At 46.1% G+C, this 23,062-nt stretch overlaps 2 protein-coding genes across 4 annotated transcripts; one reads left to right on the top strand and one right to left on the bottom strand.

Moving 5' to 3' along the window:
- Positions 1-113: 113 nt before the first annotated feature.
- On the top strand, positions 114-18,459 carry LOC105012459 (serine/threonine-protein phosphatase 6 regulatory ankyrin repeat subunit A). Of its 3 annotated transcripts, none has more exons than XM_010873318.4 (28): positions 114-511; positions 9,108-9,191; positions 10,444-10,522; positions 10,977-11,047; positions 11,159-11,359; positions 11,616-11,703; positions 11,823-11,965; positions 12,054-12,161; positions 12,347-12,451; positions 12,749-12,827; positions 12,912-13,026; positions 13,363-13,509; positions 13,623-13,691; positions 13,794-13,931; positions 14,003-14,114; positions 14,215-14,241; positions 14,362-14,436; positions 14,546-14,747; positions 14,822-14,909; positions 15,387-15,504; positions 15,587-15,806; positions 15,955-16,042; positions 16,245-16,328; positions 16,414-16,562; positions 16,663-16,745; positions 16,865-16,947; positions 17,090-17,181; positions 17,410-18,459. In XM_010873318.4, exons 1-28 carry the CDS (start codon positions 485-487, stop codon positions 17,682-17,684), a joined length of 3,150 nt encoding a protein of 1,049 aa, XP_010871620.2. In that variant the 5' UTR covers positions 114-484; the 3' UTR covers positions 17,685-18,459. The 3 variants fall into 3 exon arrangements, with proteins under 3 accessions (XP_010871620.2, XP_010871618.2, XP_010871621.2); XM_010873316.4 differs by lacking the exon at positions 114-511 and adding an exon at positions 7,166-7,798; XM_010873319.3 differs by lacking the exon at positions 114-511 and adding an exon at positions 7,857-7,959.
- A 655-nt stretch (positions 18,460-19,114) lies between these two features.
- Positions 19,115-21,986, bottom strand: btd (biotinidase). Its single transcript, XM_010873320.3, has 6 exons — positions 21,482-21,986; positions 21,136-21,285; positions 20,899-21,056; positions 20,418-20,595; positions 19,698-20,318; positions 19,115-19,466 (listed from the first exon to the last, which is right to left on the bottom strand). The coding sequence occupies exons 1-6, from the start codon at positions 21,719-21,721 to the stop codon at positions 19,200-19,202; spliced, it is 1,614 nt and encodes a 537-aa protein (XP_010871622.2). The 5' UTR covers positions 21,722-21,986; the 3' UTR covers positions 19,115-19,199.
- Positions 21,987-23,062: the final 1,076 nt, after the last annotated feature.

Raw genomic sequence — 23,062 nt, 5'->3', positions numbered from 1 at the left:
GTGGTTTGCAGCTGGCTAACCACCTTTCTTATTGCTGTTGGGTGGAACTTGCCTCAGCCAATCAATAGTATGCTTACTGCTGCGATTCTGATAAGTCCGATTCTACAGCAACAGTCAGAATTATATACACATGTACATATGTACTTTTGGTACTAATTTAAGATAAAGGTTGGATATCAGGTTTGTAGTGTGTTTAAGGTTATGATGTGGTTTAAAATCTGGTTTCAAGAACACAAATTGTAGGAAAAGGCGGGGTTTATGACTTTGTGGCTATAGAAGATAGTGACGAACCGTCGCTCTTATGTTGTTGTGGAGTTAGTTTAGTGTCCTGTGTGAATTTCTTGCTTTCTTTCATTGCCTGTCTTTCTTTGAAAGAGACAACCCGATGCAAACGGAACTATAACGTTCTGTAACCTACAAAAAAAAGCCCTTTTGCTATATTCGCCGGTAAAAGACACGTGAGAGCCATCGGCGAACCGAGAAAATGGTGGTTCTGAAGATTCGGGACCAGGTAGGCTGTTGACTTATACAGTCATAGCTAACATACTAACTGAAAATAAACCGGTTGTGGTTTACGTAAGCTGTGTTCACGCAGGCAGACTATTTCGGAAATTTCTTTTAACTAATTGGTATTTTGACCAATCACATCAGCCCTGAAAAAAATACCTGATCTGATGCGATTGGTCAAAAGACAAAGTAATGGAAACATTTTTTACGGACTTGATTTCTTTGTAGAAAGTAAAAGTCTTGAGAGTATAATAAACTAAATATATATATATCCCATAAATACGATCATCTTACTAGCTAAAAAGCTAAAAGCAAAGATACTAGTGTTAATTCATTTCTTAGTCAACTGTTGAATTGCCAGTAAACGACCTTTTACAGTCAAATCAAAGACTAGCGACCGAGTCACCTAGTCATAGACACATAGGCTAATGTATTCATTACAAACTTTTAGTTGAAAAGTGTATTGTTGGACAGAGTTCCTGTTCTAGGAGGATTAAAATCTGGCCCTAGAAGCCAGTTCCAGTAAAAAAAAATCATTACCACCACCTAATCGGGGACTTATTTAATTCTACAATCTATTTTCCAAAAAACGTTGTGACGCTGCGTAAAATGCGAATCAAATCGTTTATCCCTATATTTAATTAAGAACAGTACAAAGAGAACACATTGAATGTTGAAACGAAGAAATTGTATTGTTTTTGGAAACATGCCCATTTTAAATATGATGCCAGCAACACGTTTCGAAAAAGTTGGGACAGGGGTGTTTATCTTTGTGTTGCATCACCTTATTTTAACAATACTCTGTAAGCATTTGGGAACTGAGGCGACCAATTGCTATAGTATTGAAAGTGAAATGTTTTCCATTTCAGCTGCTCAACAGTTTGGGGTCTCTTGTATTTTTCGTTTCATAATGTGCCAAATGTTTTTCGAAGGGTGACAGGTCTGGACATCAGGCATGCCAGTTTAGCACCCAGACTCTTGTACCACAGAGCCGTGCTGTTGTGATACATGCAGAATGTGATTTGGTATTGTCTTGCTGAAATAAGCAAGGCCTTCCCTGAAAAAGACATCTGGATGGCAGCATATGTTGCCCCAAAACCTGAATATATTGTTCTGCATTAATGGTGCCTTCACAGATGTGCATGTCGACCATGCCATGTGCACTAATGCACCCCCATACCATCAAGGATGCTGGCTTTTGAACTGTGCGCTGATAACAAGCTTTATGGTCCCTCTCCTCTTTTGCCCAGAGGACGCGGCATTCTATGATTCCCAAAAACAATAAACATTTTAATTTGTCAGTCCAAAAGACAGTTTTCCATTTTTCCTCAGTCCACCTTAATGAGCTTGGGCCCAGAGAAGGCCGCGGTGGTGTTTCAGAATCTGGTTTATATCGAGTTTCTTTTTTGCATGGTAGACTTTTAACTTGCATTTGTGGATGCAGCGACGTACTGTGTTTACAGACAATGGTTTTCTGAAGTGTTCCTGAGCCCATGCAGTAATTTCCACTACAGAAATGTGTTGGTTATTAATGCAGTGCCGTCTGAGGGCCCGAAGATCTCAGCCATCCAATATTGGTTTTCGGCCTTGTCCCTTGGATGCAGACATTTCCCTTGATTCTCTGAATCTTTAATTGATTTTAATGCACCATATATGATGAGATGCCCCAACTCCCTGCAATTTTATGTTAAGAAACGTTATTCTTACATTGTTGCCTTATTTGCCTGTGCAGTCTTTCACAGAGTGCTGAACTCCCCCCCCAACTTTACTTCTGAAAGAAACATTGCTGGAATCAAATACAGTGGGCATATATTTTTCAAGAAACAATAGCATTTCTCAGTTTCAATATTGGATATGTTATCTTTGTACTATTTCCTATTAATATAGGGTATAAATGATTTGCACATGATTGCATTCTGGTTTTCTTTACATTTTACACAGCATCCCAATTTTGGGGGAAACGGGGTTGTACTTGAATTTGTCCAATATTAACATCGGGTACAATTTGGGGTTAAGGTTTTGTTTGTGCAATCAATTGTTTGTATTGTGATACTGTGTGTGTCCAAAGGTTCATCTTACTCCAAGTTGTTTAGTTTATGACCCCCTAAAAGGGCTTGCACAGAACTAACCCTCAGACAGCCAGTATACACCCACTAGTCACAAAACGTTAGTCCATTATCCACTTCCCTGTTTACTTTCATGAGTCGGCAATCTTATTATAAAATGAATGAACACACTTCGGTTTTTCTATTCCTGTGGGTCCCAGGAAAATGATTCCCTATGTTTCCTATTCCTGTAACCTTACCTTTATGCCTAAACTTAGCCTAACCCTAACGTGAAACCCTAATGCCTAAGATGAAGCCCAATTATAACACCAACCCCAATAGTAAGTTTTACCCTAAACCGCCTCTAAGTCCAATATAGTTTTTCCCCCATATGGAAAGCAGCAAAAAAAAACATTGTGGGGACAATATTCTCAGGTTTCTCAATTTTTGTGGGGTCCCCCTTATGTGTAGTAAAAATAGGACCACACACAGGGTTGTAGGAAAAAGAAAGCAGTTCATTATTTCTCCTCTAGATGGTGTCTGCTAACAACATCCTCGTGATTTATTTTATTTTATTGGGAGTATGGAGAGATTACGTTTTATTAAAACACAACAGGAACAGTAGATATACATGGCCTGACCTTATTATTATTATTATTATTATTTATTTTTTTTAAATCCCTCTGTTGAAAGATATTCCAAAACAAAAAAAGCCTCAGAAGTGCAAACCCAGTTTTGATTGATTGATGCAGGACTGTGTGTGGATATGGTCACATGACGTTTGATGTGCCCTCTTCACAAATACAACCCTTAGACCGTGTGTGTGTGTGTGTGTGTGTGGTGTCTGTGTGTGTGTGTGGTGTGTGTTAGAAAAGATGTGTGAATGGGTCTCACATTAGGCATGTCTTCTTGTTAACAGGTTTAGAGAAAATAGGAGCTGTGTTAGGGGTGAGAGGTCACTGGGTGTATGTGTTCCATATGTGAGGTGTGTTGCAGTATTTTTGGTATGAGCAGTTTGGGTTCTGTGTTGTAAAGGGCCTCCTGAGCTCAGCAGAAATGCTGCAGTTATTTTAGGAAAACCTTATGTAAAGACAATATAGGCCCGTCTAACAGCACAGCTTTATGGAGCAGAGGGCTACGGTATTTTCCAGATGGTCTGTGGTTTTTCCTGACTGGTGCTGGTATTCCTGCAAACTGCCTAGACATACTGCCTTCTCTGGGGCTGGTACTGGCCTGGACCACTGGCATTGACTGGGAACACAGACAGGGACCATATGTCATATGATTCAGAGCTACTCTTTTGCAGTTTTACCAACCTACTCAGAGCAAATGAAAAACAGACAGACACAGACACAGTGATTTAATGGGGTTTTGTGGCCAGGCTAGAATTCTCCACAGACTCTGCCTCTCATATGAGTAACAGTTATACGTACACACACACACACACACAGTAAATAACAAACATACACTGCTCTAGTTGACTTGCCAGTTTGTACATTTTATGTAATAAGGGAATGGGGGATCTTGTAGCTCAACCACAAATTCTGGGTTACTGGCAAACATAAGGGTTACTGGCAAACACGCTCTAGCAAACACTCCTCTTTAAGTTCTATGGGAAAGATAAAGCCTCTCTTCTCTGGAGAACAGCAGAGTCTTTGTGCTCCTAATAAACAGATCAGTGCAAACCAGTACAGACTACCATTATGGACTGCACTAAATAACAACAAACCAGTACAGACAGACCAGCTTCAACCACTAGAGTCTATAACAGCTTACTATATACTAACAGACCCACCCACTCTACCTACTGTACATACCCTACTCTTTCCCTGTCTACCTACCAAGGCCGTAATTACAATATATATTGGAGCCCCCCCCCCCCCAATATTCAAATATGCCCCCCCCCAGTATATTGATATATAAATTATAAATAAAATAAAAATGCGATAAATAATCATTTGTAAATGTAAACATAATCATAACTTAACAAATTGCCGTTATTTTTATTACCGGTTCTAGTTCTACGGTTTGCTGCAGTTCTGCTTGTGCTTTGCCGTACCCCAGTTGGTGGACTGTTGTTGGTAAGTACAATGTCAAACATTGTACTGTCTCTCTCTTTCATTAGCCTACTACTTTAAAATGTTTAAAAAAAGTGGAAAACTCGAATGTAATGTGAGTTGTATGTAGGCTACCTTCCTGTCAATTGTGATCGTTTTAACATCAACACATCATTTTTTGCTGGACCTGTAATTGTGGAAATGAATACGTTTGCTATAAGTGTCAGTAATTGCATGGAGTGTAAACAAACGTTTTTGGTGAAAACGAGCCGATTTGCGCGTGCTAATCAATCAATCACTAATGTTATCTGTCGAAGCTAAGTTACCTGGAAAGCTAATCAGCCACACATTCACTCAGCGACCAACAATGGTGCTCATGTGCGTATTCAACTGTATGTATTCAATATATACTTTAGAGCTATATTTGCTTATAGCATTATTAGTGTTTGTATGATTAGTGCTAGCAGTTTTATTAGTCAGCTTTCATTCACAGTGAGTGTCGTCATGAGCAAGAGGAAGGGTGGCAGTGACATTCATCAGATTTTTAGGGCAGCCTCAGAAAATAAAATTAAGCTGAAAGCAGTGAGAAAATGAGTACCAGTCAGAAGATAAAAGTACAGTAGCACAAGAGGTGAGTCAATGTTTATTGATATAATCATTGCCATTCAAATCAGAAATGGTAAGTAGTCCATTCCTAAACATCATGGCAAGAAACGCCACTTGTTTACTGATAGTATTTATTTCATGTTCACACAGAGAGAGAGAGAGAGAGAGAGAGATACATTTGGAAGTAATGGCAAAGGAAGCTTACCTTTAACCTGTTCAATACCAAAGATAATGGTACAAATCTACAAATTCGTTATATGGGAGTATAAAATCCAGCCACATCACACTAATATCTATAGGTTGGAACCAGATCAGATAATATTACGGAGGAATTCTTTAGTTATAGATCCTGAAAATTAACCCGCAAAGCATCCTTATGGAACAACCCTGACCCCTGTGTAAAATATGAAAGCTTGGGAGTTGAGACTTTTGCTTAGAATATGTCACCTGGAAACTAGTCTAGAAGGAGTTGCTGAAGTAGCTTGCCTGTTTCTTTATCTAAGGCCAAGATATGACCAGAAATCTATAAAATTGTCAAAATCACCATGCAATTTTGACTGTTTGTGACTGCACTAAACATGCAACCATACCAAAATAACAATAGGTAACATTTTGGGAGGATTACATCTAGCAACTTCACACTGTTATCTGTAGGTTGGAACCAGATCAGACAATTCTACTGTGGAATTCTTTAGTAATTGATCCTTAAAAGTAACCCGCAAAGCATTCAATTCATCCTTATGGAACCTTATGTGTAAAATATGAAAGCTTGGGAGTGGAGACTATTGCATAATATGACATATTTACAGTTGTTTGTAATGAATATGGATTGTATCTATTCATTTCCTATAATAAGTTAATCAATTCCCACAACAGATGGGATAATAAAATTGTTATAATAAAATTATCTGTATTTTTGGTCCATTTGATAGGGCCTCTGTGCTACCTACAATTTATAGTTTGAAGTGATCATAAATCCCAAAATAAATGACATAACATTGTAAAACTGCATGCAACTAACAGGAGAGTTCTAAGGAACATGCTGGCAAAGTTAGAAATGTCTGACAGCATCAGGTCATGAACATTTCTTATCCACCTTTGCAAATTGTCTTTGAACATCAGATAGATGTACAATCATGCAATCTATCAAGATTATTTCCCCCCGTTTGAGACAAAAACTAATGACCATGGAGAGAATGAGAGAGAACAATCTTATTACTAGCTACCTAGTTATGATCCCTCAAAGACTGGCAGGGGCAGGGTGTGCAGGTGACATGGTGAGTGAGAAAAGAAGCAAATATTGTTGACCAATCTGATATCACCATGTTGGTGTTGTTCCGACAACATTATAATTGATGTTGGCACAACTGAGGTTAGGTTTAGGCACAGGTACCAGTGAGGTTAGGTTTAGGCACAGATGTCTCTGAGGTTAGGGTTAGGTCAAAGGGTGGGGAGTGGGGGAATATTCTGTCTTTGGACTGGGATAATCAACTAACTACAGGTCAGTTGCAATGATGGTCCTCGAGCAACATTCAATATGATGTTGCAGGAACAACAAGGCGATATGAGATTGTGTAAATATTTATGGTTAAGATTTATAGATACTTTAAATTTCTGTGGGGACCTGGAGACCCCCGGCTGATTTGGTCCCCCCCCCCCAATGTTCACTCCATGGCTACAGCCTTGCTCCCTACCATTCACTATCCACCATTCTCTCTTGCTCTTTTTCCTTTCTCGGTTACCTCTCCCCCCACCTCTTTCACCATTCTCGATCTCCCTTTCCTCCTTGCTGGTTTTATTGTTACCTCATCCCCTTCTCTTTCTGTCATTTGCACCCCCACTTCCCTCTCTCTCTCTCTCTCTCTGGCTCCCCTGGTTTCCCTGAAAGCGCTGGTTTCAGCAGCCTTGTGAATGGCGCGACCAACACAGCCCAGCCCAGTAGCATTGTCCTCACTAATCGCAGCACCTCTGAGCGCGTGGGCGTGTGAACGGGGAGCGCGTGTGTTTGGCTGCAGCGGTGCAGGCGGTGGGGATATGCTGCTTCCTGTGTGCTAGCCAGTCAGATCAGAGTGCCGCATGCCATCGCTGCCCTTATCCTGAGGAATCCATGTGCTAGCCAACGTGTGTTTCACACACAGAGAGAGAGAGGGACAGAGAGAGGGAGAGAAGGAGAGAGAGAATGTGTGTGTGTGTCAGTTAGAGACGAAGCTGCCTGCCTTCCAGAATGCTGTAACCCTGGAGGACAGAGAGGACAGCGCCGCTTTCTATCCTGGATTATAATACACCCTAGGAACTGTAGTGTCAATGGAATGGGGGGTTATAAAAGAGGGGGTACAATGTGTCTTCCTGATGAGGTAGAAGTTACGGAGCTGCGTGTGTGAGTGACAGAGGGGGTACGTTGTGATGCGGTCAGAGCGGGCAAGCCGTGTGTGTATCGTAGTGCTGGAGGAAGAAGAGGAGGATGAACATTCCTCTCCTCCTCGCCCCTCTCCTTTTCCTCGCCCCTCTCCCCCCTTTCACCCCAAACCCTCTCCAGACCGCAAGTCCCATCATGCCGTGCGTCGCAGAGCTCAAGAAGATAAGGTGAGATGCTTAGCGCGTTGTATAACCTGAGCTAGAGATGCATTCAGTTTGTGGGCATTCAGAATATAGTCATTTATTGTCCTCGTGAAGGAATCAGTCCGGCGCAACTCAAACAGCACCACCAAAACAATGTAATATGTACGTATTACTCAACACTCAATGTAAGGTTCTACGGCAGTGTTGTGTACTTTTGTGTAACACCTGCTTACTATTTTAGTGTTTGTTGTTTATGTGGGTGCGATTATATTTTTTCCACGGGTGTAACTAGTAGTGATGAGGAATGTATTGGCTGCCGTTACATTTTTGTATTTTACGTGACATTTAGCATCATCCCACAAGGTGAACTGCAGCTCGAATTGGGCAGTTAACACGTGTGGATGCAGACCCTGTATGGAGTTTTAGATTAGCTTTAGATGAACTCTGGACACAGTTTAAGGATTAAATAGAGAATCTTCATTGCTTCTTACTCCATGACGTTGCTGGCCATGGGGTTTTAGATGTGACGGAGGATAAGATAATCAGTGTTGTTCGATTCATGCTTTCTAGTCCAGGCCTTGTCAATTTACGGCGATTATGTTCCCTGTCGGGTGTGGGGCATTACATGATTTGATAAAAATATATATTTCTTTTTTTTTATTTGCCTTACGTTTGATCGTTCCATACCGACATATATATCTGATGACATGATAGAAAACAACTTATAATGACAGAGAAAGCTGCGGCTAGGAAAATATATGTTAGGTTTTTCTCTGTTTGGGAAGGGATTTCGTCGAATGTGTGTCCATCAATGTACACATGACACAATTACTAAAGAGATGAAAAGGTCAGTGTGACCTCTGGTTGAATAGAATGGAAAATAAAGCTTGGAGTTTATCACTTTCTGTAAAATAAAATAAATTCTAAGTAAAATGAGGCTGGGATGCCTTGCATGTATACACGAGGTCTGTGTAACTAAGGCACAGTCGGTATCAAGCAGCCACACTCTTTCCTACTCACATTATTTCCATTCATACTCGCAGAATGGTGTGTGGGGGTGCCAGTGAGAAATGAGAGGATGCAGGAGGTTCATTCACTTTATCTTTCTGTCAATAAGAACTCTGACAGGAGCCATATTTAACTTCCCTGCGAGCACACTTCCCCTCGGTACCTCTTCCCCCCCCCCCCCCTCCCCTCTCTATCACATAACCAGCTGGTATTCTGACAGGTGGCTGGGCTGTGTTTTGACCCCTCACCGCCTGGCTGGCTTCGGGGTAAAAAAGCTACTTGTACACGTGTGTGCTGATGGCTGTCTGTGCTTGTCTCCATACAGCCCTCTCTGCTGAAAGCCATATTTTCTGTGGACCCTGATGAAGTCCGCTCCCTCATACTCAAAAAGGAAGATGTCAATGTTCAGGTAAGGAACGGGCCGGTACTGGTCTCACGCTGGACCCTCAGTCTGTCCAGAAAGACTTCAGTCTCCACCTGAACTGCTTGCAAATCTGTCCTCCCATCGCCCACTTCACAATCACTGCCAGTTGAAAAAGCCTTGACGGGCGAAGGCTCGTCGTTACGTTCGCCTGCCTTTCCTAGTCTGTTTAATATCAGTGCAGTGAAGTACCAGAAACCCTCTGGAAGAAGGGAAGCTTAATCAGTGTTGAGAAGCCAGAGGCTTTCAGCCTGTCAATCAGTTTAGGGAAGCCTCAGTCTTCAAGCCCATCCATCAGGTTAGGACTGTGGTCTGCCCCCCCACCACCACCACCACCACCAGCACTGCTGTACCTCTCCTTCCATGTCCTTCATCCCCCTCTCTGATCCTCTCTATAATGCTGGGGTCATCAGAGACATTTGGTCGAGTCAGCAGTTTTCAGTCTGACCTATCACAGGCCTCCGTCTCAGACATGTGACCTTGTTTACAACCTACAGCACTCCACAGATTGCCCTCTGCTGCATGGACAGAACAAGAGATGGAGGAATGCAGACAAGGAGAGAGGGACGGGGGGGGGGGGGACAGGGTTGACAGGGGGATGGAGAGAGGGAGAGAGAGAGGCATGCTAGTGATGGAGAAATTCAGAGAATGAGCGAGGCGGGGGAGGGAGAGAGCTGAAATTGATTGTTCCATCCAGATTTGCTAGCCTGGTTCTGAAGAGAGGGGACGTGGGTTTTCTAGTCAAACAGACCGTAAACAAACATCCATATTACAGTACTCTGTCTGGGAGAGATGGAAAAGAGAAACCGAGTGCTAGTCTTGCTGAAGTCACCCATCGGTCACTTTCACACCAGGCAGACACTGGACAGACACATACACAGGAGTGCCGTTCGATATGCTGGCCCCCAGAGAAAGCAGAGAGGAAGTTTTTTTCCGTCCCCACAAAGATGGTAAAACCCGACAATTTGATACCCACAATGTTTTTGCGCTGGAAACCACAACGAATAATACGATTTCCAGCCTAGGGGTTGGGTTTCTGGTAAATACTTAAAACTGGGGATAGTGTTAGAATTGGATTTACTGTTGTATGCATTCTGGGTTAGGTCAAGTTTAGGCATAAGGGTTTGGTAATTAAGGGTTAGATATAGAGCAAGGGTATAGGGTACATGGATTTCTGTTTTCCCAGTCCCCACTGCGTGTTGTGTGTGACCTGTAACCTGTCTGCTCTCTACTCAACCAGGACAATGAGAAGAGGACCCCACTCCACGCTGCCGCCTACCGTGGAGATGCTGACATCATCCAGCAGCTCATCCTCTCAGGTGCACTAGTGACTTGGCCTTTCTGCATTAGCAAAGAATTATGAGTCGAACCGGGCATTGATTTCACAATAAAAAATAAAAAATATATATATAAATGTGGACATTAGCTATGGGACTAAATCTGGTGACTGGAAAATGAACCAATAAAATCTTGCATACCTAAAAAGCCTAGCAGATTAGAAGACGAGCGTGGGGGTGGGGTTCTGTTTGCTTCATGATGGAACAGTAACAGGTGGCATTGGTCTATTTTAACCCCTGACACGCATGAGCATCACCAAGGATCATGGGAGTTTTTCCCCCCATGCCCCAGTAACCCATGGGACCCTAGCAGTTAAACCTCACCCTCTTTCTCTCTCACCCTATCTGAATTAAAACATCACAATTTAAGGAGGGAGGGGAAACATTTGTTTTTGACACCTCTCTCTCTCTCTCCCGCTCTCCTTCCTCCTTCCAGGAGCCAGAGTAAATGCTAAAGACAACCAATGGTTGACTCCTCTTCACCGGGCCGTTGCCTCTGGTAGTGAGGTAACACAGCACTGTACATGCTAACTGTCATGTTAAACACACTGTCATGAATGCTTTTTTTCTGGATATACCCTGTGAAACACTGTGCGTGCGCGTGCGCGTGCGTTGCAGGACGCCGTGTCTGTGTTGATAAAACACAGTGCTGACGTGAACGCGCGGGACAAGAACTGGCAGACTCCTCTCCACGTGGCGTCCAGTAACAAGGCTCTCCGCGTTGCCGAGGCCCTCCTCCCGTTGCTTAGCAACGTCAACGTGTCGGACCGGGGAGGCCGGACAGCCCTCCACCATGCTGCCTTTAGCGGACACCTGGAGGTAAAAAAAAAAATAAGGAAGTGTGATTGGGCAGCATAGTCTCCCCCTAGATAAACTTTGTGGTGGCTTGGGCTCAGTAGAAGGCCAGAGAGAGTGGCTTCAGAAGGCATATCTCGACTGTCCCGAATTTGCTGTTATGAAGCAGGGCCTTAATCAGAAATTGGAGAGAGAAACAGGGGTGGAGATATATCTGTAACTCCTTTACATTGTTCCGTCCTCTTGGTTTCCAATAAAGACGTTTTAAAATGTGCCTCAGATGGTGAGGCTGCTTCTCTCCAGAGATGCCAACGTCAACGCCTTTGATAAGAAGGACAGGAGAGCTATCCACTGGGCTGCCTACATGGGTACGACACACACACACACACACACACACCCAAACACACACACACACACACCCACCCAAACACACACAGAGCTATGGCTAAACGATGCAGTTTGATTTAACGGTATGCCTCCCCGACAGGTCACGTGGAGGTGGTCAGGTTGTTGGTGTCTAACGGGGCCGAGGTGGACTGTAAAGATAAGAAGGGTTACAGTCCGCTACACGTCGCTGCCTCCAGTGGCATGACCACCACGGTGCAGTACCTGCTAGGGCTGGGCGTTCAGGTAACACCCCCCCATCTACCCGTGTCCTCACCTGAGGGGAAGCATACTGAAATGACTGACTGCCCCCCCCCCCCTCGTCTCTCCCCAGATTAATCAGGGTAATATGTACGGGAACTCTGCTCTCCATATAGCCTGTTACAATGGTCAGGATGTGGTGGTCAACCAACTCCTGGAGGCTGGGGCCTCCGTCAATCAGGTACACCTGTTTATCTGTGTTGGGTATTTATCATCTATAGTGTGTGTGTGTATGTAGTTATGGTATCTCTCTCTAACAGGTGAATGAGCGGGGTCTGTGTGTGTATGTAGTTATGGTATCTCTCTCTAACAGGTGAATGAGCGGGGTCTGTGTGTGTATGTAGTTATGGTATCTCTCTCTAACAGGTGAATGAGCGGGGTCTGTCTCCACTCCACTTTTCAGCCTGTTCCCGCCAGGGGGCGCTGTGTCTGGAACTACTACTGGGGAACGGTGCTAATGTCAACATCAAGGTACACACACACACACACACACACACACACACACACACACACACACACACACACAGATCATAGAGCCACAGGGTATCTGTGTGACATGGTGGGGGGTATGAGTGTGCTGAACCTCTCTGGGTCCAGGCTGCTCTAGGCACTTGTCCTTTAGAGTTCAAGCACAGTCCTCCTCTCACTGGGAAGGTCGATGATACCAGGAGCAGCACTGCTAAGAGCTGTTCCACTCTGTGCTGCATAATTGCTCTCAGTCTCTGGCTCTCTTCTCTTTCATCCCCCTCTCCCCCTCTCCCCCTCCAGAGTAAGGACGGGAAGACTCCTCTCCACATGGCTGCGGTCCATGGAAGGTTCTCGCGTTCTCAGGCTGTTATCCAGAACGGTGAGGACCAACCGGCCCTAACAGCTTTCCTTTTCCGAACCCCACGTTTGTCTGTATCACAACTCATTGTGTGCGTGTGCGCAGGTGCTGATGTGGACTGTGAGGATAACAATGGCAACTGTCCCCTTCACATAGCCGCTCGCTACGGCCACCAGCTACTGATCAACAATCTGCTCACACACGGAGCCGACACCGCCAAGTAAGACATGACTGTTTTATTTGGCTCTGCGCTCCGTGCCGCGTCTCTAGTCTCCCATGGGAAGGTGACGTGTATTCCAGCAACCAATGACCCCAACAAGCTTGACTCTACTAATTAGTTGGATGTCTTGAGGTGGTTACATTGCTAACTAAGATATAAAAATGGCCAAAAACACATTGAAGTGTATAACACACATCTCATCTGAATATATGGCTTCAGCTGATGGAATGGATGTTTTCTGCCTGGATTTGACATTCCATCCGCCCCCAGTGACATACACACACACACACACACACCCCCGTCTGAGCCCGCCTGACAGCGTGTGGTTTGTTCCAGGCGCGGCATACACGGTATGTTCCCCCTCCACCTGGCTGCCCTCAGTGGTTTCTCGGACTGCTGCAGGAAACTGCTGTCGCCCGGCTTCCACATCGACACGCCGGACGACTTCGGGAGGACCTGTCTGCACGCCGCCGCCGCCGGAGGGTGAGACAGGAGCACTCAGCCGAAGGAGGCGAGACTGGGCCGTGTTATTGAATACCTCTTTACTCCCCGTCTCGCACGAAGCCAACACCTTTCTCTCGCTCTCGATCCGCCAGGAACCTGGAGTGTCTGAACCTGCTGTTGAACACGGGAGCCGACTTCAACAAGAAGGACCGGTTTGGAAGGTCAGGTTCTGCTTCACGTTTGGCGGTGCGCAAAAAAAGACCCATTTCCATTGTCTGCAATGATGCGGAAGGATGAAGTGTTGTGTGGCTTGTCGTCTCCAGGACTCCGCTGCACTATGCCTGTTGTAGCAGTAGCTGTCAGTGTGTGTTTGCCCTGGTGGGCTCCGGGGCTGGAGTGAACGAGCTGGACGAGAGGGGCTGCTCTCCTCTACACTACGCCGCTGCGGGAACAGACGGAAAGTGAGTAGCTGACTGGCTGCTTGGGTCACTGGCTGACTGAGAACATATCTCCGACTGTGTCCGTTTTCCAGATGTGTCGAGTACCTGTTGAGGAGTGACGCTAACCCAAGGATCAGAGACCGGCAGGGTTACAACCCCGTCCACTATGCATCAGCCTACGGAAACACACAGTGCCTGGAACTGGTTAGTACATATTGTCAGCTACAAGAAGTGCCAGGTACACCTACACATACTGTCAGCCACAACTAGTACCTGTGTGTGACACGGTCTTCCGATCTTTCAGATAGCCAGGGAGACTCCCCTAGATGTGGTAAGTTGCTCAAGAACGTCCGTCCGTCCATGGGGTTATAGAACACGAGAGGAGCGCCCTCTGCTGGTGGCTCTAGTGCGCTTACTTCAACCTGAATCTTTTCTGTTGTGTCTTTGCCAGCTGCTGGAGACATCAGGTACAGACATCCTGAATGACCCCGATAACCACGCCCTCGTCAGCCCCCTTCACCTCTCGGTGGGTCATAGCGTCCCTTGGGGGGGGGGGGGCTTGGGGAACCGCTAGCAGGAACATACAGATGTGAACGGAGTGGGAGGGGTTTGACCGAGTGTCTGATGTTCCCCAGGCGTACCATGGTCACTGTGGTGTTCTGGAGGTGCTGGCTGCCTCTCTGTTGGAGGTGGACCCGCGGACCCCCGAGGGACAGACTCCCCTGAACCTGGCCTGCTGCAGGGGTCACCAGGAGTGTGTGTCCCTGTTACTGCAGCATGGAGCTCACACGCACACCAAGGACTACACACTAAAGAGGACCGCTTTACACAGTGCAGGTAGAGGTTATTACACGCACGCACGTACATACGCGACTCCCGGCTCTTCCTTAACAGTCTCTCTCGCCCTGCAGCGATGAACGGCCACGCGGAGTGTCTCCGTCTTCTAATCAGTAACAACGACACACACAACTCTGTGGATGTTCAGGATGCCAGTGGACAGTGAGTGTGTGTGTGTGTGTGTTTTAGGTCCAACTATACTCATGGGGACCAAATGTCCCCATGAGTATAGTAAAACCAGAACAAATGGACTCATGGGTACCTTATGCCGGTCCCCATGAGGCAAAAGTCAATTTCCTGGCTCAGGGTTTAGGTTTAGGGCAAAACTTAGTTAACTTTAGAGTTAGAATTGGGGTTTCTTTAAGGTCCAGGCGTTGTTGGTTAAGTTTAGGGTTAAGGTTAGGCATTAAATCTAGGTAAAGTTTAGGCATAAATGTTTCTTTATTGAGGTTAAGGTTAGGTTTAGATTAGGGTTAAGGTACTGGTTAGGGTTAAGATTAGGGAAAGGGAGCATGCCATTTCTATTTTCTGGTCCCCATGAGGATTGCCATACAAACTTGTGTGTGTGTGTGGAGTGATTAATCAACGATCGATCGGTAAAACCACATACACATTTAAATTGGCGGTGTGTGTTTGTAGGACTCCTCTGATGCTGGCGGTACTGAGCGGACACACAGAGTGTGTGTATTCTCTGTTGAGTAGAGGAGCTAACGTAGAGGCTAAAGACCAGTGGGGCAGGACGGCACTACACCGCGGGGTGAGACTGAGACACACACACACACACACACAACCAGTGAAATGGCCACAGACCCTATAACTGACCCGTTTCATTTGGCCAGGCGGTGTCGGGTCACGAGGAGTGTGTGGAGGCGTTGTTGCAGCGCGGGGCCAGTGTGTCGGTGTGTGACCGGTCTGGACGTTCTCCAGTGCACCTGGCGGCAGCCTGCGGTGACACGGGGGTTCTGGGAGCTCTGCTGCTGGCGTGTAACGCCTCACACACACGCACACACCTCACCGACAACCATGGATACACACCGCTGCATTGGGCCTGCTATAATGGTACACACACACACACTCACTCACACTGTACGTTTCAGAACATACTCAGACGTAACCACTACTTATAGGAGAGAGTCTGATCTCACTGTCCCTGGGTGTGTTGGTCTCCTTCTGCTCCTCTCTGCCATCGTCCTCTTCCCTCCTCCAGGTTATGACGGGTGTGTGGAGTTGTTGTTGGAACAGGAGGTGTTCAGGAAGACTCAGGGAAACCCCTTCAGCCCTCTGCACTGTGCCATGTAAGCCTCCACCTCTCACAGCTTATGCCCAGGCTGAAGCTCCGCAGGCTAACACAGTCCTGCCGGAGTTGAACCCAGGCCAACCTCACCGACGCTGACTTTGACAATTTATTGCATTCCCCCAATATCTGAATCAATATCTGAATCAATCAAAAAGTATAAACGAAATATTGGACAGGAGTAATACTCTGCTGTGTTTCAGTATGAATGACAACGAGGGAGTCGCTGAGATGTTGATTGACTCTCTGGGTTCGGCTATAGTCAACGCTACAGACGCCAAGGGCAGGTCAGACATTAGTAAACACACTGAGAAACGTGTGTGCGTGCGTGTGTGTGTGTGTGTAACGTTGTCTATTGTCACCTTGCCACAGGACTCCCCTCCATGCGGCAGCGTTCTCCGACCACGTGGAGTGTGTGTCCTTGTTGTTGAGTCATGGAGCACAGGCCAACGCCGCTGACACTCACACAGGCTCCACCCCACTGATGATGGCAGCACACAATGGACAGACCAACGCCGTGGGTCAGTCCTCTCCTCTTCTCCTTTATTCCTCTTCTCCCCTCCTTTACCCCCCCCCCCCCCCCCCCACTTGCTAACTGGATTCTCTCTATCCACACTGTAGAAGTGTTAGTAAGAAGTGCTAAGGCAGATCTCACACTACAGGATTCTGGCAAGAACACAGCGCTTCACCTGGCTTGTAGCAAGGTAACACAGACACACACGCACACTCATTAAATCAGTTTGTTCATCTTAACTCTTCCACTCCCCCATCTGTCTGTCTCTCTCTCTTTCTCTCCCCCATTTCTCTCTTGTCCCTCTCTCAGGGCCATGAGACCTGTGCGTTGTTGATACTAGAGAAGATATCAGACAGAAACGTCATCAACTGCACCAACACCTCCCTCCAGACGTACGTGATAATCCTAGAAATGGGACAGTACAACACCAATGTACACACTGTTAAAGGTTATTAGGCTACTGTGACACGTGTGTGTGTGTGTGTGTGTGTGTGTGTGTGTGTGTGTGTGTGTGTGTGTGTGTGTGTGTGTTAGGCCCCTCCATGTAGCAGCTAAGACTGGGTTGACGGTGGTGGTCCAGGAACTGCTGGGGAAAGGGGCCAGTGTCCTGGCAGTAGATGAGAACGGTCAGTATCACATACACACACAGAGATGAGCACAAACACAACCACAAAATACCTTACAGACCAACGGATTGAAAATAAAATACAAACTTCTGTTGGCGAGGTTTCATATTTTATAATAACATGGGTATCATAACTTAACCGCAATGAGAAATAACTGTAGTTTAGGCCAAATAATGCCTGTTTCTGTTGATTATTTTACTAACACACACTCTCTCTGACTCTCTCTAGGTTACACTCCAGCCCTGTCCTGCGCCCCTAACAGAGATGTAGCTGACTGTCTGGCTCTCATCCTCAACTCCATGCTGCCGGTCTCTCCTCTGGTCTCCATAGCAACGCTTTCTTCTGTGAATAATTACTCCAACCACCAATCGAAGGGTGTGGCCTACAACTGCCCTCCCCCTCTGAGGCCTGACCACGCCTCCTACTGCCGGCCGGACCGCATACTCTGCGTTGCCTCTGACGACGATAACGAGCTCAATGACTCAGATTCTGAGACGTACTGAATATAATTTGGGCCGTACTTTATGTTCATTGTTGGGATTTTAAGACTACTCTGACCCCATGACTCCACTATGTTAAGTCCTGTAGTCTCCTTGTCAAGGTTTCATTCTGAAAAGCCAGGACTGGGCGTCAACGGTGGGTCGCTCCAGTCTACAGCGATTGGTCCCTGGTACCAAACCTCTGTCCTATGACAACCAAGGCTGGGGCTGTACTTATGGAGAGAGCAGAGGGACAATCTTAGCCATGGACCAAACAGACCCTACAACTTTTCTTCTTCCTTTCCTCTGTATCTCCAGATCTCTCATGTATGTTTTTCTAGCCTGGGTACCGGTTTTGTTTCGCCAATGTCGTATGCCAAAGCTGTTCAGCAGGAAAGGAAAGTGGCTAAACAGATGGGTACGCAGACTAGTTTTATTCTATTTCAGAAATAATTTATTATAATGGACAACAGAGAAAAAACTTTAACCTCTGAGTCATGCTGAGTAGGTCCTGACACAATGGTTCACACAGGAGTTATAATACACAGGGTGGTCTGATTCATAGTCCATTGCTCCAAGAGAGGAGTTAGTAAGGTTACTAAGGTGCCATCAATTAACTTCCCTCTCAGAACATTTATACACTGTACTGGAGACAGGGTGTGTGTGTGTGTGTGTGTGTGTAAAATTTTTTGCCTAAAACGTTTCAGGAGTGAGAAGTCTCAAGGCACAGTATGGACATAATATGGGGCAAGGGTCTTAATAATGATTGTTAATGAATACATAAATATTTTACATTTCATTTGAAGTTCCTGGGTTGCTCCACAGACGACGGCGGGATGGGGTTAAACGTACGAAATAGGTGGCTCATCCCAATAACCCTTTTTCTTCCCAGTGTTCACTTGCCTTGGTCTGAATGGCTGTAGGCATTTTAATTGTGCAAGCTGGTGGCATTTCAGGGAGGGTACAGCAAGACCACCTTGACTTTTCACTGAGTACCAGTCTTTCAGCTATTCCTCTCTGAGTGAATGTCCTGAGTTATGGTAAAGGGAACTGACAGAGGGTCGAGGAATCATTATCCCCATAAAACCTAGCGCCAATACGATTACGGCTCTCTGACCATTTTCACAATTACCCACAATTTCTGCCATTGTTTTTTTTTTTTGTTTGTATCATCTACTCCAAAAAAGGTCTGTTTTGTGTAGGCTTACACTGACTACACAACTGTTCATATCTATAGGACAAGGTGACTTCTATCTATACCATCAACTACATCAACCTAACATTTACACCAGTATCAAAATACTGTTGCAGGGTAGACTTAAGAGAAACACTGACCTTATTGGAAGTAGATAAAAGTATCCTATGGGAAAAGTGCAGTTATTTTGCATTTAACATTCAGCTAGGTTTCAGACAAGAGGGTTTCATTTCCGAGTCAACATGAATAGCACAGTGAGTAAGAGATTGGAGAACCTTTATTAGCTAACGTAGAAACAAGACAATCATTACTCACACGTACTCTCCCACACGCATTCACATGCTCTAGTCCTGATCGTACACTCTGCCGTAGAGACATGCGGTCACCAGTCCAACAGTCATTCCAGAGTGCGCCATCGTCACCCGACCATCTGGGGTCGTCTCAACCCGGTTAGGTTGTTCTAGGACCATTCCACTGCCTAGCACTGACGGGTAAACGTGACGTGTTCTGAACTTTCCCTCCAACACAAAGTCCAATCTGGACTCTGCCTCCTCCACTTCCTGTCCACAGGAGCTGGCCTCTGACCCGGAGCAGCGGACCAATGCGCACACCTGGAGGGGGAGGGGTCGATCCTTAATGCCAAACCTGACTTGTGTCGCTCGAGTAGGCTTGACTATTATAAGATGGTGCATGCTTAAAAGACGGGGCATTGTGTACTTACACAATACTTATAACGGAAAAAGCCAAATACTGACAGATGTTGCAAGTTCACATAGTGATGGAGTCCTGAAACTAGTTCCAAAATTTAAATTGTAATGTGCTTATATATATGAAGTTCCTACCTGTACAGCGTATCGTCCATTAACCGTGTGAATGCCAGCGAACGCCCCTAGAGCATACAGCTCTGCATTGCCACCCAATGGAGAACGTTGGTACTGCAGGTGGCAGCAAAGCGGCCCGTCACACACGGTCAGCTTGCCCTCTGACCCGCGGAGCAGCAGGAAGGAGAACGGATCGTACATCATAGAGGTGGTAAAAGGGGAGGGCGGCGAGGGAGAGGGGGAATGAGGCAGATGTTCGCCCTGGCATTGCTGGCTCCCCAGTCGACAGAACCCAGAGTCCACCTCTTGGCCAGATGGAGGCACAGGTGAACCGGCCTCCACAGTTCCTCCTCTCGCCTGCCCCGCCGCCCGGTTCTCCGTTGCCAGCCAGTCCGTGTCCAGCACAGGCACCCTGACCACAAGCAGCCTGCCCTCCTCGGGGTCCCCGGCACGGGCGTGATGGTAGGTGGCAGCGTCGGGGGTGAAGACGCCACTGCCGGTCATACCCAAGCTGTCCGCCCGGATGTTAGCCGCCAGCAGCGTCACGTTAGCGCCCAGACTGAAAGCCCTCTGGAACTGAACCGCGGCCAGCAGAGGAAGTTGGTTCATCCAAGCCGTGGGGTAGACCATCTGTCGGACTCCCTGAAGGCCGGGGCGGGCAGGGGGGAGACACACACGTTAACACAGACGTTTGACCACTTCGTTTTGAGCCGCCATGAAACGTGGGGTGTGCGTGTGCACCTGATCCAGTAGTCTGACAGCGGGGTCATGAAACAGGATGTCGAAGCAGGTTAACACCCCAAACTTTCCGGCGAACGGCGTGTCGAAGGTCACCACCTCTAGCCTAGGCGGGGCATCAAAGGCTTTCTCAAAGTACAAATTGTGTTTGTGGTAGCGCGCAACCAAGGACCCATCGGACCTGCGGTGAATATAGCCCAACATGTCAAAGTAACTAAATAAGTATTTTAACATGTTGAGAAAATGGTTCATGATAAGGTGCGATGTGGATGGAACAATAAAGCAAAAACATAAATCCATGGCAGAAGTGTGTAGCATTAAAAAGCCTTTGGAGATCAATACGAATGTAATAGAATGTAATTCCCATATTCTAGAATCCCTGATGCTCTCAAACAAAACCCTGTTTTCTCACTGGTCACGACTGACCAGTGAGAAACAACAATGGAACTGAAACAACAATGGAAACAACAATGGAACTGCCAACTTGAAGACTGCATTTGTGTTGAACTGCCAACGTCCGTCGGGCGGACAGGCGGGGTCAAGGTCCAGGCTGGAGTTCAGAGGGCAAGGCTGGACACTAGCCATGTTGGCCACTAGGTAGAGGCGATGACGTCGAGCCATGCAGCTCAACCTCTGGAGAACCTGAGAGCACACGACAGAACACATGTTAATGCTGATATTTGACAACTCTGAGTGTGTATTTGGCTGAGTGTGTACACACCTCAGTGGAAGTGTGCCTGTGGGGTTCTGTACAGGGGTTCCAGTCCTCAGTCAGGGGGTCAGGGATGGTCTCTAGGTACCCTGATATGGACAGACGACTGAAGTTGAACCCGTGGATACCGTCCTCTGGAAATACTATGATCTGAGCCCCCTGAAGGAAGAGAACAGAGGGGAGGCGTGGAGCGGAGTTAGGTGAGAGGAAATAGGAGTCAGCTTTATGACTAACAACATTCAACGTGAATGTGTTCACTCTACCTGAAAGCAACAGTTTGTGCAGCTTTAGTTCCGGCCATAGACGTGGTTTAAAAAAATAAGGAAACAACACAAGACTCCCAAATGTAACCTACCTGTTCCGCCGCCCGCAAGGCCTGCCGCTCATACACCTCCAGGTTCCTCATCATGTGCTCGAGCGCATCGGACCGGGACAGAGGCACGTGCGGTTCCGGGTTCAGGATCACCTTGTGCTCGTAGATCGCGGCAACGTAGGATGGGCCGGGAATGTCATCTGTCGCGTCCCCGGTCCGGGTTAATGTGGCCTGTGACAGGCGCAGAGCAGCTACCGCCACTGCCAGGATAAGGACGGACATTGCTGACTGACCAGAAACGGGAGATTCAGCGTAGGGCCGAGTGCGAGTCCAGATCACTCAATTGAATGTTCTCAGTACTCATTAAACAAATACTGTCACGTTTCCCAATCTCACCTGCTTACATGGTGAGTTTGTCCAAAAGTCTAGCTATTCATTGAACGGATACAAAACTAACATGTTGTTCTTCCATTGTCAATTGCGAAATTCCTAAACTCATGTTTGTTGTCAGTACTCTCGCAGTCGGCTCAATCTAGTTGGTTGATTAAAGATACCTCGGTCATTGTTCCAGCCTCTGGCAAACCCCTATTGGTTGTTCTGATTGTCTGTTCTCCTGTGTGAACACATGCATTACCGCTAGGAGGCAGCAGCTCTGTAGAATACGAGTATAACAATGCAGTATTTTTTGTTTTGTCCATGTTTGGCTTAGGTTCAAAACTAGTGAAAACAGAAAAACACCTTATGATGTTATGTGTTTAGAGGAAAAACTGCATGTCTGTAAAATAAACCTAAACAGCACTACTGTTTTGCTTGCGTTCAATTGTGTTTTGGATAAATCCAAACTTTCTGTCAAAAGACCATCATCGTGGTTAATTAACCCCGGCTTAAAATCAATTAAAGACATTTGAGCGACAGGAAAACGAAGTACACAGAGCTCCTTTCAAGGAGAGTTGCTTAATAATTATCCCAGCTGCTGAGGGGCGGAGGCCCATATGAACACCCAGAACAACAGTGGTGTACGCCAGGTGAAAATGACACATCAGTGATTATGCAGTGATTTCAAAACAATCTAGTAAGTGTGACACCCAGCATTCTGTTTGGTGTGTGGGTGTGTAAATATTACAAGCTAGGGGTTAGGGAAAGTCGAATTTTGAATAGGAAAACTTTTTTGGGTCTCCATATGGATACTAAAACCTTTAGTGTCTGGGTTTACATTACATTTAACCTGCTGGGTTAACTTGGACAAAAAAACTCCACAATCAAAATAAAACAAGGAAAATGTGACCACCACAAAAAAAAAAAAAGGTTCTGGCTTAGGTGTCAAATTTAAATAAAATGTTTGCTGGTTGCTAGGTTGGAGATAGGGATTGGGTGAAGTAGAATCCTCAATGCAAGTTTTGTCCCTAAAATGATAGAGAACACTAAAATGTGTGTCAGTGTGTTGAGCTAATTTTGTCAGCAGTGAGTTTCAGAGCTCTAACACAAGTCATGAGAAAACACTTCAAACACTGAGGACAGCAGGAAGAAAACGTTTGTGTCAGGTCTGCCTCCGGGTTCGGTGTTTCGGGTTAGGATTAAGTTTAAGTTTGGGGTTAAAGTTAGTTTTAAGGTAGTGGGTTAGGA

This window comes from Esox lucius, chromosome 10, assembly GCF_011004845.1.
Source record: "Esox lucius isolate fEsoLuc1 chromosome 10, fEsoLuc1.pri, whole genome shotgun sequence".
Classification (NCBI taxonomy): domain Eukaryota; kingdom Metazoa; phylum Chordata; class Actinopteri; order Esociformes; family Esocidae; genus Esox; species Esox lucius.
The sequence above is the reverse complement of the archived record's forward strand: the minus strand, read 5'-3'. Positions and strand labels throughout refer to the sequence as shown.

Excerpts from the sequence above, each read along its gene's own strand:
- LOC105012459 (XM_010873316.4), top strand. The coding sequence starts at position 7,619 with ATGCGGTCAGAGCGGGCAAGCCGTGTGTGTATCGTAGTGCTGGAGGAA. Across the intron at positions 9,192-10,443 it reads AGGAAGATGTCAATGTTCAG|GACAATGAGAAGAGGACCCC; the intron begins GTAAGGAACGGG and ends CTACTCAACCAG. Across the intron at positions 15,807-15,954 it reads GCATTGGGCCTGCTATAATG|GTTATGACGGGTGTGTGGAG; the intron begins GTACACACACAC and ends TCCCTCCTCCAG.
- btd (XM_010873320.3), bottom strand. The coding sequence starts at position 21,721 with ATGTCCGTCCTTATCCTGGCAGTGGCGGTAGCTGCTCTGCGCCTGTCA. Across the intron at positions 21,286-21,481 it reads CCTTGCGGGCGGCGGAACAG|GGGGCTCAGATCATAGTATT; the intron begins GTAGGTTACATT and ends CTCTTCCTTCAG. Across the intron at positions 19,467-19,697 it reads ATGGACGATACGCTGTACAG|GTGTGCGCATTGGTCCGCTG; the intron begins GTAGGAACTTCA and ends CTCCCCCTCCAG.